This window comes from Rutilus rutilus (assembly GCF_951802725.1).
Source record: "Rutilus rutilus genome assembly, chromosome: 11".
NCBI classification, from domain to species: domain Eukaryota; kingdom Metazoa; phylum Chordata; class Actinopteri; order Cypriniformes; family Leuciscidae; genus Rutilus; species Rutilus rutilus.
The window spans coordinates 6,072,845-6,090,593 of record NC_140216.1 but is presented as its reverse complement, the minus strand read 5'-3'; the positions used below and the strand labels follow the sequence as shown (position 1 = coordinate 6,090,593).

Below are 17,749 nucleotides of genomic sequence, written 5' to 3'. Positions count from 1 at the left end.
GCGAGTAATAAAAAACGCACCCACTATTTTAACATAGTGTGTGTGTGTGTGCATGTGTGCGAGTGTGTGTGCACGCTTCATTGTAACTTAAAGGGTTAGTTCACCCAAAAATTTAAATTCTGTCAGTAATTACTCACCCTCATGTTGTTCCAACCGCGTAAGACCTTCGTTCATCTTCGGAACACAAATTAAGATATTTTTGATGAAATCTGAGCCATGTTTCACTCCTCCATAGGCTTCTATGTGACCGAAACTTGCTGGCCCAGAAAAGTTATTAAAGAGATCGTTAATATAGTCCAAGTGACTCCAGTGGCTCAATCTTAAGTATATCAAGCGACGAGAATACTTTTTGTGCGCAAAAACAAACAAAAATAACGACTTTATTCCACTATTCATTTCCTTCTCTCTGGACCTCTAGTTGGTTCGCGTAGTGTTTTTGCGCAGCGCGTCTGTGTTACACGTCACCACGTAGGCTCACTATTGGCCGACGCCGGTCATGTGTGTGTTGCGTGATGACGTGCAACACAGACGCGCAGCGCAAAAACACTACGAGGCCCAGAGAGAAGGAAATGAAAAGTGGAATAAAGTCGTTATTTTTGTTTGTTTTTGCGCACAAAAAGTATTCTCGTCGCATGATAAACTTAATGTAGTGCCACTGTAGTTACTTGGACTATTTTAACGATGTTTTAATAACTATTCTGGGCCGGTGAGTTTCGGTCACACTGGAAGCCTATGGAGGAGTCAAAATTCTGTCAGATTTCATCAAAAATATCTTAATTTGTGTTCCGAAGATGAACGAAAGACTTACATGGTTGGAACAACATGAGGGTGAGTAATTACTGACAGAATTTTCATTTTTGGGTGAACTAACCCTTTAAGTACTCTCCTCCTGTCTTCAGCTGTGTTCAGACTTAAGTTTTGTTTAACTACATTCAGGAAGTGTACTTTCTTGGAGCAGATAAAATAAAAAAGAGTTCATATATCTGACTACTTGTATTCATTGACGAAAATGTAACCATGTGCAGTAATATTGCAACGCATTGTTATGCATTGTGATATTGAATGGAATCGTTGACATGCTAATCGTAATCGAATTGAATCATGAGACCAGTGATGATTCACACCCCTACAGAATATGGTTGTCAGTCCTGTTTGTGTTCATATATAGTTCAGGTATAAAATAGAGCGTCGACTGCATTTTATAAGCATAGTGACCTTAAAATTTTGGTTAGTATGGCGAGAAAATGGACCATAGAATCACCAAGAGTTGGATACAACTGAAATATAATGAGAGAGTGAGAGTGTCTTCTACAATGCAGATTAAACATTTTATAGTAATTAAATAAATCTTACAATCAATATCTGTCATTTTGGTTTAGGCATTTAGTGTTAACGAAGAGGAGTTATGTAATTGTTTTTGTTAACTGCTTCTCATTATAGTCATCCATCACTGCATTACATGTAGAGTGTCATTGATTCTTAAGATTGTTACATCATTATTAGAAAAAAAAAGAAAGAAAATGAATAGGAGGGGTGAATATCTTTCCACAATTGTGCAATGTTTACATGGAACTAATGATGAAAATAAATATCCTAAAGGCACTAGCAGATTCTATTCACTCAGGAGAATCTATCGGTTTAATCTAGTTAGTTTAGTAATCTACAGAGGGCATCCGTATCAATTTCTCATAAAACTTTGATATTAGTTTATATTCCTGTGTGACAAACATTGCAGTGAGCCTGTTTGCATTTCTGCAGGAAGGGTTTACAGAACTGCATATGCTCTGCAACAATAGAGAGAAAGACACTCTCTTTCAAAAAAAGAAAAAGAAAAAGACAACGTGATAGGCTGTTTTCCCTGACGACAGTGTAGCCTTAGCAACGGGATGCCACTCATTTGCATACAAATTTATGGCCACAACGCCTACAGAATGACCAAGTGAAAGCAGTGTCTCCTAACTGGGAAGATCAGAGCTCTTATTGCCAACAAAGACATAACAGATAATAACTGAGCTTTTCTTACACTATCTGGATGCACAACAGGTGATAAAAATCACAAGAGGACTACGTTCAGACTGCAATTTTTTTGCTCACATGTGACTCAGATCTGTTTGTCTCATGACACCACATGGAATCTGATCTTTTAAAATCCGATTTGAGCCACTTCCAAATGTGGTACTAAATCAGATACAGGTCAGATGTTTAGCTATGCGACCACAGTCTAAAAAGTCATATTGGAATTCATGCAAATTTTACATCACTCTAGAGCAACATTTGTCACAATTCTGTGCTCATGGGAGTCACTTCAAATAATTTACATACCCAAAGTTATCAAAACAGTTGCGAAAGGTACAGCTCATACAAGCAAAACACGAACACTGCTCACTTTTTTTCGTATCATCATCTTTGTGTGTTTTAAAAAAAAATTGCCTGCACATAAATTCGCTGGCTTCCGCGCCAGATCACACTATAAATAATTGCATAATCACTTACTTTAATGTCCTCTGTGTTCACCTCCATATGACAATGTGCTGCGTGACATCTTTTTATCGTTCTTTTGCGCATGCGGGTCAGTTCAGGACCATGATCTGTTCGCACTGGAATATGATATTGGCCAAATTTAAAACAACGATGTGAACAGCTATATAAAAAAAAACGGATCTGAGCAATAAATCGAATTGAGTACTAAGGCTCGCAGTGTGAACGTGGCCTTAGAAATGCATTTTGATTTACTTTCAGGAGGGAAAAATGTGCAAAACTTTTACCTTTAAGGTTACAACAGTTTGTCACTCAGGCAGTACCCCTAAAGGGACAATTTTGTACACCGATAAGGTGCATATTTGTACCCTTGGGTGATAATATGTGCCCTTAAGGTACTACTATGAGGGTAAACAAGGTACAGAGATATCTGGAGGCACATTTTAGACACGTTAATTCTACAACATGTTGTACATATCCCAAGTGGTTGATCTGACACGACCTTTATGGTTTGCAAAGGTTACACGCTGAACAAATGACACATTAATCTACTGGCGTCCACAGAATAGCATCAAACATATGCTGTTGAAACACTTTATTTATAGACTGCACATTCTCTGCACTGTTTAGTAAATCCCTTCTCTTTCTATTCAACTGAGCATGAGTTATCATGCTGCAACACTATTCACTGGCCTAGACCGGAATATGTAATCAGTCTGCCTCCCCCCCACAACTAAAATTATGATGTGCAGGAACACTAGGCTGTTTCGCAAGACAGAGCAAGAGGCGGTCTCATTCTCAGTTTGTTTATGGATGACTGTCTGCTGAGTCAAAGCTGTAGACGTATCAGAGTGACAGCCGATGGCATGCCTTCTAGACTCTCTCTATCTTCACTAATGCATGAGAACAAACTATTCCCACACTCATTTGCCTGTGCTAATCACGAATGCTGCCTTTCCATTGTTGGCTCAGCCATTTCAAAGCGTAATTCGCACGTCAAACTGCATATAGCGCAAGGATCCGGTGCACAAACTCCACTCCACTCCCTTGTTTTGCTAAAGCTATTAGGGATTACATCAAAGCCTTCTCAGGGATTTTCATATATTTACTAAAATAATACCAGGATTTATTTTACTCTAATCCTTTGGTTTTGCGATATTGATTTAACATATATGGCTTAGCGATTTGGAACTGATTTTTTCTCTCCCTTCTCAAACTCCAGCAGCATATTTTAATTTACCCGATGCATGAAAGTCAGCCACAGTTATCACAGAACATGCTGGAGAGTTGAAGCTGTCACATTTTGGCTACAGAGTGACTACAGTTTGACCCATAAGATGATTTATTTATGGCTGCTCAGATCAACCCATTATAACGTGGAAGTAGTGCATGCTATTTCAAAAAACTGATTGTCTCAGCCAAGTTTTACTCCTAAGTGGACCTTAAAATAATGGACTCAAATAAAACTCCTCCAGCAATCTCCATTTAAATACACCTCTGACTGTCCTCTAGGACTGGCAGTATAACAGTGCAACTTTGATTTTTTATACTGTTATGGCCAATCACACACACATAGGGCAATGCGGTACAAAGCAAGTGTTTTTTGCTAGTTTCAGCCTGACGCAGTTATTATTTTCACATCCTGCGCCACGTTGATTAAATAGCAAATGCATTTATGCTGGTCTGAAAACAAGGTGTGTTCTGGCGCATTGTTGACGCGTTGCTATTTTGAGGCAACTGAAATAGACTGCGCCATTGGCCAACTGAAACCTGGTTATTTAAAGGGCGCATTAGTAATATGCGCCTATAGGCGGGTCCACAACGCGCATACACTCTGCTTATTACACACACAGGGATGCACACAAACACGCCAAATATTAAACATCAAAGGATTACAATGTAAAAGATTAATATTGTGTAAACAAAGATATGGTGGAATCCGGCTTGTCTCGTATATGGTCTGCATGCGCCCTTTAACCTCGCGCACGAGCAGATCCGTTTCCTCGCTAGAGAAGCGTTCAGTCTTTCCGCTTGCAAATTCCGTCATGAAAATAGCGAATCCGCCATGGCGCGAGCGCAACTCGCTTTTAAAGGGAATGGGAGATGAGACTCTGATGGGTTTATTGCACATTACACCCAAAACACACCCATTACTCATTAAGAGAATAGGGACAAGCCTTTTAGACCATGTGCCGCACACGCCATCCATTTTTCTCATCGTTAAACTAGCAAAAGTGGATTCGGACTCGCCCAAACTGCACTTGGACCATGCGCTTAGAACATTAAAATAGGGCCCATAATATTGTAATGGAGAAGGATGCCATCTAAGCCAGGGGTTTTTATAATAATCCAAGATATTTGAAATGAACAAAGACATTTGCTTTACTGTTTTCCACCCCCTCTTTCTACCACAAGGACCATTTTGAGTTCCTAAAGAGGGGCTTCCTTACACAGAGGGGCTGATAGCAATTCAAGGCCTGTAGGCCAAGATGTGTGTACTTTGGAGGTCGATGAATTGTCACACCTTTAGTACAATGGGGGAAGTTGTAATTATCTGATTGGTCAGTTTGAATATCTCACATTTGGGTTTTATTCACATGGTCATGGAAGGGATAAAAGAAGATTGAAACTGTTGCTCTGGCTCTTTGGTGCTCTGGCTCTCTTATTCTCTGGGTTCCTTTCTTGGGACTCTCTCTCTCTCTCTCTCTCTCTCTCTCTCTGGTAACATTTTACATGCTGAGTAAGATTAATGGTATAAGTTATCATCATCTCATACATCTATTTTGTAACTATTTTAAGTGAACCATATTTTGACATTAAACCTTTTCAATTACAAATAATGTGCTTAATAGTTTAGATTTGGTATTGACTTTGAAGTGCTACATATTGCAATACAATATTGTCACTCTCTATAGCAATGCTCTCCCACATATTAAGCTATTGTAACTCTGCTTATTTCCGTCGTTGGTATAAGTGGCAGTGGGTGGAATAGACAAGAAATCAGTTTTCTACCATCTTGCTAATAACATTTCTTTAGTCATTCGGCAGTCTTGCAGACTGAACCCCTGCTGGAAATCCACCCTTACACTCTGATGCTAGGGGCCCAGGATCCCCAAAATACCCCAGTCTCATCTCACATTCAGATTTAGGGTTGTACAAAAAAAAAAAGTAACCCACTGACCTCTCGGCGCATGGCACAGTGCACGGTGATGATGACGAATCCCTGGACTGAGTCAAAGACGGCAAAGAGCACCTGGAAGAGGGTTGATCGGCGGTCTGTGATGGCCAGCACAGCTGACATCCACGTGAGCGCCAGCAGAGGGAGAACCACACAAGAGCTCCATAATGACGCCCTATGAAGAGAGAGTACAAAATGTATTTCATCCTTCGTGCAGCAAGGTGGTGACATCACTGCACCTGGAATCATTAACCATTAAGATCAACGATTATCACAATTAGAGTTTTGATGGAGCGTTGATAAGGTTTAGAGACCAGCACAGCAACACAGACATTTAACTGAGAGTCCAACGCATTCTCATCCTAGGGCGTCATATACTGACGCTTTTGACATTTCGTCTACATCCAACGCACATGGCACCCTTTAGCGTCAATATGACACGCACAGAGCTTTGTTCGGTTATGGGTAGGTTTAGGTCTGGGGTAGGGTTAGGGTTAGACCGCTAGGAGGCGCCTTCTGGCCCATATCTATCTGCGTCTCTTATATTGACGCTAAAGGGTGCCATGTGCGTTGGATGTAGACGAAATGTCAAAAGCGTCAGTATATGATGCCTTGGGATGAGATCGCCCTGGAGAGTCAATACAGCGTAAATTTATGCATGAGTGGTAGTAATTAAAAACCTGAAATCCCAAATCAAGTGGTTGCTATATTTTGTGTGTGCAACAAACTGAGTATTGAGAGAGTATATTTAAAAATGTACCAGTTACCAAATTTCCCACCACAAGCTTTGTGCATTTTTAAGTATCATATTTATGAATACACTACACATGTGGCAACTTGATGATATTAATGTGTGATTAATGATATTAATATTTAGGGTAGCACTTTATTTTACAGTCCTGTTTCGCATGTACATACTAAATACTTATAGCAATTACAATACTGGGTTATAACTACTGTAGGTACTAACCCTAAACCTAACCTTAACCCATGTAGTTACCTTATATCACCAGTACTTTATTGGGTAAGTACACTGTAAAGTACACGTACTGTAAAATAAAGTGTAACTATATTTAGCAATGACATTATTATTGGGTAACACTTCATTTCGATAGTCCACTTTAGACATTCTACTAAGTAACTTTGCAACTACATGTCAAGTACTGTACCAGTCAGTCTACCAGTCATTAGAGTATTAATATACTAATACAGTCTATAGACTGTCTGCTTAATATCTGCTTAGATTTTATTTTGATGCTCCCCAACAAACAATCTACTGACTAGAAGTAACTTTGTAATATATCAGTAAAATATCAAATTTTTCTTCTAACCCTAACCCTAACCAAATAGTCTAATAAAACTTAGTTGACATGCAATTGCAAAGTTACTTATAGTTAGTATAATGTCAAAAGTGGAACTGAAATAAAGTGTAACCTATTATTGTTTTTTTCTTTAATTCACAGACACACATGGTCAATCCAGTTAGGACACACTCTCACATTACTCTCACAAATAATTGCTGTTCATAATGCTGAGCACTCATGCTAACATGCCCTAATAGATTTCCAACATGTTGCTAATGCTACAGGAGTGTTTTGGTTCTGCATCATGCAGAGCCTATTTAGATAAATATTAGGTGACAGTAAGGACTTGTCGGCTTAAGCTCAGCGAAGCAAGGGCTCACCACAGCTGGGCATCAATTTAACATCTTCACGCTGCACTGACTCAGTCTCCTGCATGTGACTGCAATGGGACGGACAATAGCAATGAGACAGAGATTTGCTCCTATATGCAAATCTACTAAATGAGTTCTCATGCTCATACAAGAGCAATGCAGAAAGACAAGGTTGACTTGGTAAATGTAAAATAGCATGACTCAAATTCATTGTCCTCCTCTAACTAACTGTGGAGAGAAAGCATGGGGTTTGGATGGAGCAGGAACCTCGGTATTAAAGGAAATGAGGTAATCGGTGGGATCATGTGAACATGGTCCACCCAAACTTCCTTTAGGAAGTCCTCTTCATTAATTTCTATAAATGGAAGTTGTATTATGGCGCCACACACACATGCCCCATATTTATACACGGATAGCTGAGACAGAAAGAAAAGAAAAAAAAGCAGACAGCAAGAATGAGATGAGGAACAAGAAAAAATTAAAATTGACAAAGAGAAAGAGGAACAGAGAAGCGATATCATTCATTTCATGATCATTTCAATAACATGACTCCCTCCAGCAAATAGAGGAGAGAAGTCCAATTTATCCAAAGCCAAAAGAATCAGAGGTGGCCCTTGATCCACACTCTGGTTCTTTACCTCTTCAAAGAGCACACCGTGTTTGTGTTTATGTGCGTGTTTTTCCAAAAGTCTACAGTCAACACAGCTGAAGACATACAAAATAAATAAATAAAAATAAATCCTGTTAGGAATATTTTTGTCTGATTTTCTAGTTTAAATATTTAAAATCCTTGAAATAAGATAATTAACTAAATTTACAACATTAGCATACTGTAGTCATAGACTGGATCTTGAATATAAGTGTATTTTGTCTTACTGCACGCAGTGAAAGATTTTTTTCACGTTTTTAAATTTTGTACTAAACACAAGTGAAATAATTTGCCTGTGTGGCAAGACATAATATACTTGAAAGACAATATTTTAATAACAAGCCTTAATATGATTCACAGTTAGACACAAAACACTTAAGAACAGGGTTTTTGCAGTGCAAAAGATGCATATGAACATGAAACCAAAAAAAAAAAAAAAAACAATATTGTTTATCATTCTAAGTCTGCCTTGGACACTTTTATAACTCGATTGCAAAATGTTTTGTAGTGAGTCCTGTAGGCTTATGTTTGACGGATAAAAGATATGAATGTTTAAAGATTTTTTTTTTTTTTTTGCAATGTCTATTCAATGATTTATAATATTGTAATGCCTTAAATTATCTTATTTGAGGGAATTTCTCAGCAAAGATTTAAAAAAGTGATTTTGCAGTGTAGTTCTGGAGTGTGCTGACAGGAGGGTGGCTCTTTGAAGAGTTTCTGTTTCTTACTGTCAGTGTTGGGCTCTAGAGAGATAAAGAGAAAAAAGAAAAATATGGAGAGAGAAAGTAAGAGACAAAGAGAGAATATGGAATGAGACTAACATGGCGCTGCTGGCGGTAGAGCTGGACAGGGCGGTACTGGAGATCACGCCACACTTGGAGCATTTCAGGAGCAGCCTGCTACGCGCTTCCAACGGTGGACTTCAGGACCCAATACACACACACACACACACACACACAAACATACATACATATATATATATATTCACATGGGGAAAAGGTTGACATGACACACAGAAGCAGGGAGATCCAGCCATACACCCACATTCATGCCAATACACACAAAGGTAAAAGGTTGAATGCAGATTGGAGAGGAATTGCAAATGGAATATTTGGATAATGACAACAAAACAAGTACATAAGGAAAGGGAACACATAAAAGAGAGGAAAAAGAAAGAGAAAGACAAAATTAAAGTAATGCCAAGAGAACAGCATCGAGCAATGAACAACAGCAACGGCAGAGTGAGATCTGTAATGACTGTCACAGCGTGAAAGTAGCTTGCGTGTGTGAGAGAAAGAGACAATGAAGGCAGGAAAATGATAAAATGGAGAGAAACACAGTAGAATGCAACCACAGATCATTAACAATCAGCAGATGAGGCAGATGGGAGCTGCAAAGACTAACCTACTTCAGCTGCTGAAGTGTGTGTTTGTGTGTTATAGGAGTTTTTGTGTGTGAAAACACGAGTAAGACCGATGCAGAGAGAAGGATAGTCTCTCGCTGTTGACACACTCACACACACCTGATACCGCTCGTGACCCTTGATTTGTGTAGGCATTGTTAGGAAGCAGACCAGCACGTCCAGGTTGGTTTCCCTCGGGTCATTAACCAGGAAGTTCAGTTTTTAATGAACCTCGTTACAATCCCCCTCAGCTTTATAAATAAAGGTCTGGGGTGTAAAAGTGGCACTAAAGATTTAAAGGAGAACAAATACTTTCCCTATCAGTAAAAATGTGCGAATATATGAATACAAATGTGTTTTGTCATGTTGCATTGGGAGACATTTTTAAATTAAAGGAAATTTATGCTAAAACCATCTGAAAAAAGAATTCACCAATGCAACAAATACATTCTAAGAAAATCTTGATATCTTAAATCTTATTTTTATTTTAAAAATAGTTATATTTCAGATAAATACTGCTCTTTTGAACTTTCTATTCATAAAAAAAAAAATGCATAAAAAGCAGCAAAAACTTTTTTTTTTAACACTGATAATAATAAGAACCATTATTAATAATTAAACACCTGTTGTTATAAATCATAATAACAAAAATTGTAATAATCCCAAACTTTTCACTTCTAGTGTCTATATACATACACTACTGGTTGAGTCAGTGTTGCTACGGTATTCTCGGCAACACTAGGTTTATTAATGGTATAATTAGTTATTTAGGGTATGTTTACACGACAACTATGTACTAAAACCAGAAACGTTTTTCCTTTGCATTTTTGAAAAGGTTCACGTACAGACGACAATGTTGTTAAAAAAAGATCCCTGTTCATATGGATCCACGAAAATGACTAAAAACGCTGTATTATTCATGCCAGGCCAGTAGTTGGCGATGTCACTTTGTATAGAAACACTAAATGCCTATAGACTGAACATGTAATATGCATGCGCATGACTCACCATTTTCACGAATTCATATTTTTGTAGTTTACACGGAGACGACAACGGTATCGTTTTCAAAAACCTGAACTTTGAAGCCCATTTTAAAAAGTTTGCGTTCCCAAAACGCTGTCGTCGTGTAAATGAACAGCCAAAACATAAAAAGTTTTCTGTTTTTTGTTGAACACGGTCTTGTGAAAAATCAAATGGAGTGGAATTCATTGGTTCAGTGCTTTAGCCGATCTACTGAATATACATACACTTGATTCAAACTTCTGTGTTAGTGCATTATTAAGCCATTGAAAATCAAAATATATATATATATTTTTTTTTTACAATTTTTGTCGTTTTTTTGTATGTTAGTGTTCTGAGAAGATGATTGAAACAGTAAAGGTAACAAAATACATGCAGTCTAATGTCACAGAGTTGGAGAAAGTGCTCAGAACATTAGAAATATGCAAATGAGGGGGCACTCAGGGTCAGCTCACAACAGTGGACACATTTATTTACCTAACCCTAACAATAAAAGCAAAATACTAAATTAAGCATCCTTCTAAAGAAAACAGAGTGCTGCTCGTCTGTGTGAAAACCACTGCTAAGATCCTAGAGTGTTGAGGGTGGTTTATAGGGCATTGCTATGCGGTTGCTAAGGTGCTTTGAGTGGCTTCTTACTGGCCCACTCAATATCTGTCTCAAAATTCTCTGATACCAAAAATGTATGCACCTCTTGATGAAAATAACATCACAACATTTATTTCCATCAAGAGGTACATATCTTTTTGGTGCAAGAGTCCAGCACTCTGTAAAGTCTCCTCCAGCACATCCCAAATACTTTCAATGAATTTAAGATCTGGACTCAGAGGAGCCAATTCATTTGTGAAAATGATTCTTCATGTTCCTCCCAACCATTCTTTCACAATTTGAGCCTGATGAATCTTGACATTGGAAAATGGCCATGATGTGTCTTCATACATGGTAAAGAAATGAAAAGCTACACACTCTATCAATTAGGGTTAGAAGAACTGTTGCCAAACATATAACACGCTAAAATAATCACTGCTGGGCTTAAGCATTTGCCCATTTAAATCCAAACAGCATTTATTTTGGTGCATATGTGAAAGACAACATGAGAGAGTGTGAATATGGAAATGAGTCGAACTGAATTTAAACACTGGGACATTTTTATGTACAAGCCACTAGCTGAAAAATCCATAGTTAGCCATTGCAGCTCCCAATATGCATTGATCTCCCTTGTACATAAACATTACAGGAAAAGAAAAGTGGAAGAAAAAAAAAGACAAATCAATTAGGGCAAAACTGCAGAATGTCCTGGAGGGATTACAAATATCCAGTCATTGGATTAGCTCAGATCTCTGATTAGCTCCTCATTCAATTAGTAAGACCCACAGTTTCCTGCCAAGACATCGGTATGGTGGTCCACCAAAGCAATGCCACATATCTAAATGACATTTGTACAGCATGCATTCAAAGCGGAGAGGCTATTGGTACCCATTAGACACACTAATTCAGTTGCACTGTAAGCATTAAGGCCGTTCTCATGCCTTCCGTGTACTATTGGCGAAAACGCGATTATGCATCGCAATGAGCTTGACAGCAGTTGACCCGTGAGCTAATTTTAAACAATGCACTGATGTTTAATTAAAGATGGAGGGCTGTGAGAACACTCTTAAAGTTTCAGGGTAGAGGATTCATGGAGCGGAATGGAAATATTCAATCTCTCAGTGCGGTTTAGCTTCTCGTTTTGCGGTCAGGGATGTGGCGGTCCACTCATTAACACAAGTGTTTAATGGATCACTCTGCTTTGTGTCCAATCAAACAAAGGCAAAACAGAACAAGCGTTTTAAAAGCACAAGAGCTCCTTGATCCTGTCAGTATGTGCAGTTACATGAACAATGAATATACACTTAGCTAATGACAGAGCTATCAGAGAACTAGCCTGAGGTTAGCAGGCCAGCAAATCAATACAAGTCCATTAATGAAGCTGTCATATCTTGGCTTTCAGTCTGATGTTTTTCAACTTTTAGTGGTTGTGTGTGTGTGTGTGTGTGTGCATGAGTAATTTATTTCGCCCATACAAATATTTGACAGGATATTTTAAAACCTTCAACAGGCCAGTGGTAAATGAGTAACTTGGTGCAAATCCAGAAATAGATGGGTATCATATAGCCATCGCTTTGACCTTCACTTACCCTGCTCTTTGCTTTTTGGACTTGTCTGAGATGCCATCTCTAGACATGAGCTTGTTGAAGACCACTATTCCAATCAGCATGTTTACCTGCAGGAAAGAGATAGAAGTAGTGTTATCTACTTTGTTATTTAAGTAGTGTTGTTTGCTCGTTAAGAACAGGGTTGTACACCATTTAGGACTGAATTGAGGATGCTTTGAATTAGAATTCTAACTATTTAAAGGTGCAGTCTGTAATATTGACAGATAGCGATTGAAATGGGTACTGCAGACTCAACGCTCATGTGGGTTGCCAGATTGAGGACACGCATCTGCAATCTCTGACCCAGTTCGTTCGCTGGCTTCCATTGCTGCACTACGCTGTGTTTTACGCCAACTGGCAACCCGGGGTGTCAAAATACTATTGGGTAAATTGGCAGTGGGCGGGATCACACAGACCAAAATAAAAACAGACATTCCCACCTGGCACACACAATTTAGTAGAATAAGTGGATGTAGCATTGTTTTTCTGAGAAACAAGTATTTGACCTTGGCATGTTTCCTAAATCTCTGCAAACGTATTATGGTAGTTTTATGCTTTAGTACAGTCAAAAAAATTACATACAGCACCTTTAATTCCATTTGAAATTAAATAGCAAATTAAATGCAGATTTGCAATTGTAATTCCAATGCAAGGAAAAATAATTAAAATGAATTGAAATTCATAAAACTATACCTTTTAACCAGAAAAATAAAGTTTGTCAAGTTTGAAAGTTTTGACAAATGCCTCAAAGTTTGAAGGTTTATAGGCAGATGACAGACAGACAATTATATATCATTCTAATATGCTGATTTGGTGTTCAAGAAACGTTTCTTAATATTTTCAATCTATATCTAACTGACCCCAAACTTTTGTCCAAATTAACATTAACCAAGATTAATAAATGCTGTAAAATTATTAGTATAAATTCATGTTAGCCTTTGCATTAACTAAAGTTTTACCTAGTTACCAGAAGTAGTTTGAGAGGAAACAATAATTGCCTGGACCTCGTAACGGGCCCCCTGTTGAAGACCCCTGTGCTCAATCAATACTCAGCATGTTCAGTCCAAGAGAATATCGAACCTACCAAGTCTAACATGTTTACGAGTGCCGTTCGTATTCTGATCATGCAAGGCGCTTGCTTAGACAATGGGTCTCCACTTTACTGTTTCCTGGAGGCAAGATTAATTATTTTTTCATTAATTAGATTTGCCTCTCCAAAGAGGGAGCTGGCATCTCCAGATGCCCAAATCTCATTTGCAGTTGTTTGTTTAAGAGGGCCGCTTTATGCCATCACCAAGAAACAAACAACGCAAATCACATCTGACCATGAAAAACAATGCAAACACCTCACAGAAAACACACAGCACCTGAGACCGGGGATGGAGGACATATAAATACACACACTTTGGTTGCTTTGGTCTAATAAGCTCATCAAGTTCACTCACGCATTTAAACATGATATACTGATGAAAAATACATGTTAAATGAGACAGGCCTCAACTCTAATCTCATTAGTGACCGATTTTTCTCTTCGACTGCAGGCGTGATATATTTTAAGTGCATATTAAAGTGGGCGGTGCTCATGTTTACTAATCTAACCAATGGGAAAGCAGAGTCTGAAACTTACCAGTACAATGACAGCAGCAGGACCAACGAAAGCATAGAGCAGCCCCCCTTCCAGAGACAACCAACAACTGAAATTGAGAGAAAGAGAGAGATCAGAAAAAAAGGGCTTGGCGGGAAAGAATTGCAGTTTTCATTAACCTTCAATTATTTTTCTTCGCACAAATAAAGATTAAATTAAACTTGGACTCCAACCAAATTTGTTCCCTAAATTAAGACACTGAAGAGGATATTTCAAATTCAACCTCTTCATCATACTCCTTGTAATGTTTCTGGAAATATCACATTGTTAAATTCCTTTCATTGCAGATACCAAATAAAAGCTGCAAAGTTAATGGACAGATCAAGATATTGCCTGATAAAAGTTCTACACAAACAGCTCTGCAAAATCTCGAAGGTCATACTTTTATATACGAGCATTATTAATCATTATTTTAATAGAGCTATTTCGACATTTTGCTAATGTTCTGGTCAAGGACAATCAAACAATTTCAATCAAGTTTGTATTCTGACTTCCTTGTGAAATGTCAGCTGTGAAAGGACTATAGACACATGCTTTCAATCGTACACGCATTCATATGTGAAAGACTGCAGAGAAGTAAGCAGCCCAGTGGTGAGGTTATCTGAGGCGACTGACTTCCTGGCACCGTTTCCAAAAATTTTCTTTTGGTTTGATGGGAACCCATGTGTCAAACACATCCAATTAAAGCTTTCAAAGGACACCATTGTTTTCAACTTTTGTCTCCGATTAGTCAGAGAGCTCCCTGGTTTAAATCAATTGCTTAGTGGCGCAGTAAAGACAGAAACCATTATATGCAGAGCAGCAGAAAATTGGTCCCACTTTGAGGGAATCCATAGGAATAGAAAAATAGCCTAGGGAAGGATCTGATTTTAGAAGATGTTCTTCCAAGGTCAAAGGTCAAAATTAGGCAACATTCACTAAAAAAACCTTCCCTTTTCCAATGTTTGTCTGGGCACCAAAATGGAGCTCTAAAGATTAAAACATCTGGCTTCGGATTAGTCGGTAAAACCCCCAGACTTTTGGGTATCTTAGCACCTCTTTGGTTATATTTTTAATGTGATGTGCGTATGGGGCTAAACGCATTACAAATACCGCGAGTTACGTAATAAGGTTACTTTTTTTTCAAGTAACTAGTAAAGTAATGCATTACTTTTAAATTTACAACAAAATAACTGAGTTTCTTCTTCAAATAAGTAATGCAAGTTACTTTGTTTTCCCATTTATTGACCGACACCTCTCTTGTCACCATGTTGAGAGAAATTGGGAGTAAGTGCAGAGGTGTTGTGTGCGCAGTGTCAACATGATGGTTATTGTAGTTCTAGACTAAATGTAAACTTGCATTTACTGCACAAAAACAGATTCAGTATTCCTCAAAATGAATAAAAACATTGAAATGCAAACTCAGAATATTACGCAAATCTGCTATACTAAAATCTGCTATAACATAAATATACTATATGCAATTAAAATCACTTCATTAAGTAAGAGTGTTGAAATTTCTTCTGCATTCTATTCTTCTGCAATCCAGAATGGCAGCACTGCTGAAATGTTTGTTCGAGCTGCGCCATCAACTTTACAGGCATGCATTTGCATTTCCTTCAGCCTAAGGCTTATTCATTTCACTTTTGGTGTGAAGGAGCCTTTACATTTGCCAAAAATATAACTTTTATTGTTGTTGTTATTAATGCAAGCCCAACCCAAGTGAGAAGTAACGCAAAAGTAACATAACATTACTTTCCATAAAGAGTAAGAAACACAATTAGTAACTTTTTTAGGGAGGAACACAATATTGCACTGCATTACTTTGAAAAGTAAATTTCCCCAATGGGGAAAGTTGTCTTTGCATTGTCTCTTACATATGTTATACTATAATACAGATGTTCACATACTGCATATGTAGGAACTTCCGTATACTTTTCCACATTCAATAACATCCTGAAAACACCCGAGACTTGATGTAACCCTCAAAATGGCGTTTGATGAAAGATAAACGTCTCAACATTTTCCTTGCGAGACTACATTGCATCAGTGATACTTACTAACTTGGTGTGCCGTAACCTCTAGCCCGGGTGAAACCCACAGATACAGCGACCACAAGGGCTGGAAGACCTGCAAGAAAAAGTCTATGATGAAAAAACTAAATTCAAAGAAATTGAAAGGTTTAATTGCTTCACTTGTTTTAAAAAACATGGTTGCTAAGGTCATTGATATTTAATGGATGGAACAAGTTAAACAAATGAAAATGAAATGAAAGTACATTTACGTGAATGCACGAGAAAATTGTCCACCACATTTAACAAAGGACGAGCATTGCTAAAAGGCAAATTATGCAAATCTAGAATCCCCGATCCCTGTTTTTTTCCCCCCAATAGAGCCATTGATGGCAGATGGCCTAAGGCTGAAGAGGAAGCTAACTGAAGTAATGTCCTCTCACATTGGTGACTTTCTTTAGCTTGTGCCCTTTTCATGGACTAATGCACACAGTGCACAGGTACACCATTCCCCCTGTGCACAGTGCCCTCCCAGACCTCAAACACGCTACTTTAGCAGAGAGCAAGTCCCATGGGCCTCTTTGTATGTGTCTCTTTTCAAGAGGCCAAAGTGCAGAAGTGTAAACGTTCCTGTCTGTATTCTCACTCTCAGAAAAAAAGGTACAAAAGCTGTCACTGTAGCGGTACTTTTTCAAAAGGTACACCTTTGTACCTAAAGAGTGCATATTAGTCCCTCAAAGGTACATATTGGTACCAAAAGTGTCCATATTAGTTCCGAAAGTGTACATATTAGTACCTAAATGGTACATATTGGAACCCTTTTGAAGGGTACTGTCCCAGTGACAGCTTTTGCACCTTTTTTTCTGAGAGTGATAAGAGTGCTCCACAGGGAAAGTACACAGAGCCCCCAAGTTTCCCATCTTGAGATTGAGGAAGGTGTACTTATTGGTCCTTGATTACAATGTTGCATACAGTGACCTTTACTGTGTCGAACCCCATCCTCCGCTCCCCTGTCTGTGTCTGTGAGTGTTTCCTGGCCGTCTCTCTATTGTTGTGTTTGCCATCACAGTCGGGGAGGCCAGCTTTACTCATGTGCTAATTAGACCTATCCATTCTTCTCGCTCTATGTCTGTGTGCCACGTCCACACATAATGAGCTCTCCTCTGAAATATTCATGCAATTAACAATGCTCTGATTAACTCTGGAAATTAAAGGCAATTAGAGAAACTCGGGTTTAGAGAACAGGATTGAAAGACGTGGGATGAAGGGGGATCCACTCTGGAGGAATAAATGAGTGACTCAATGAGTTTGCTCTGATGGAAGGTGTGATTGAAAATGTATTGGCCATTCAAAAGTAGCTGTGTATTATGATTTTTATTTATTTTTCAAATATATCATAAAAAATTGAAATAAAAAAAATCCTATTCATATTCATCTTGCAGCAGATAAAAAATCTCAAAAACCTCAACCTCAAAAAATAAAAACAGGTATTCCGAGCATTTAAACATTAGATACA

The 17,749-nt window shown here is 38.3% G+C and overlaps 1 protein-coding gene across 6 annotated transcripts in view; it reads right to left on the bottom strand.

Annotated features, from left to right (window-relative positions):
- adgrb2 (adhesion G protein-coupled receptor B2) overlaps positions 1–17,749 on the bottom strand; it is a 312,431-nt gene that overhangs the window by 30,680 nt on the left and 264,002 nt on the right. For 5 of the 6 annotated variants that reach the window (XM_084424669.1, XM_084424670.1, XM_084424672.1 and 2 more), the window contains 5 exons: positions 16,282–16,351; positions 14,225–14,291; positions 12,580–12,665; positions 8,802–8,900; positions 5,660–5,831 (listed from right to left, as the gene is read on the bottom strand). In XM_084424669.1, coding sequence (XP_084280795.1) covers positions 5,660–5,831; positions 8,802–8,900; positions 12,580–12,665; positions 14,225–14,291; positions 16,282–16,351 — 494 coding nt within the window. The remainder of the gene's footprint in view (positions 1–5,659; positions 5,832–8,801; positions 8,901–12,579; positions 12,666–14,224; positions 14,292–16,281; positions 16,352–17,749) is intronic. The other variant, XM_084424674.1, reaches the window with a different exon arrangement.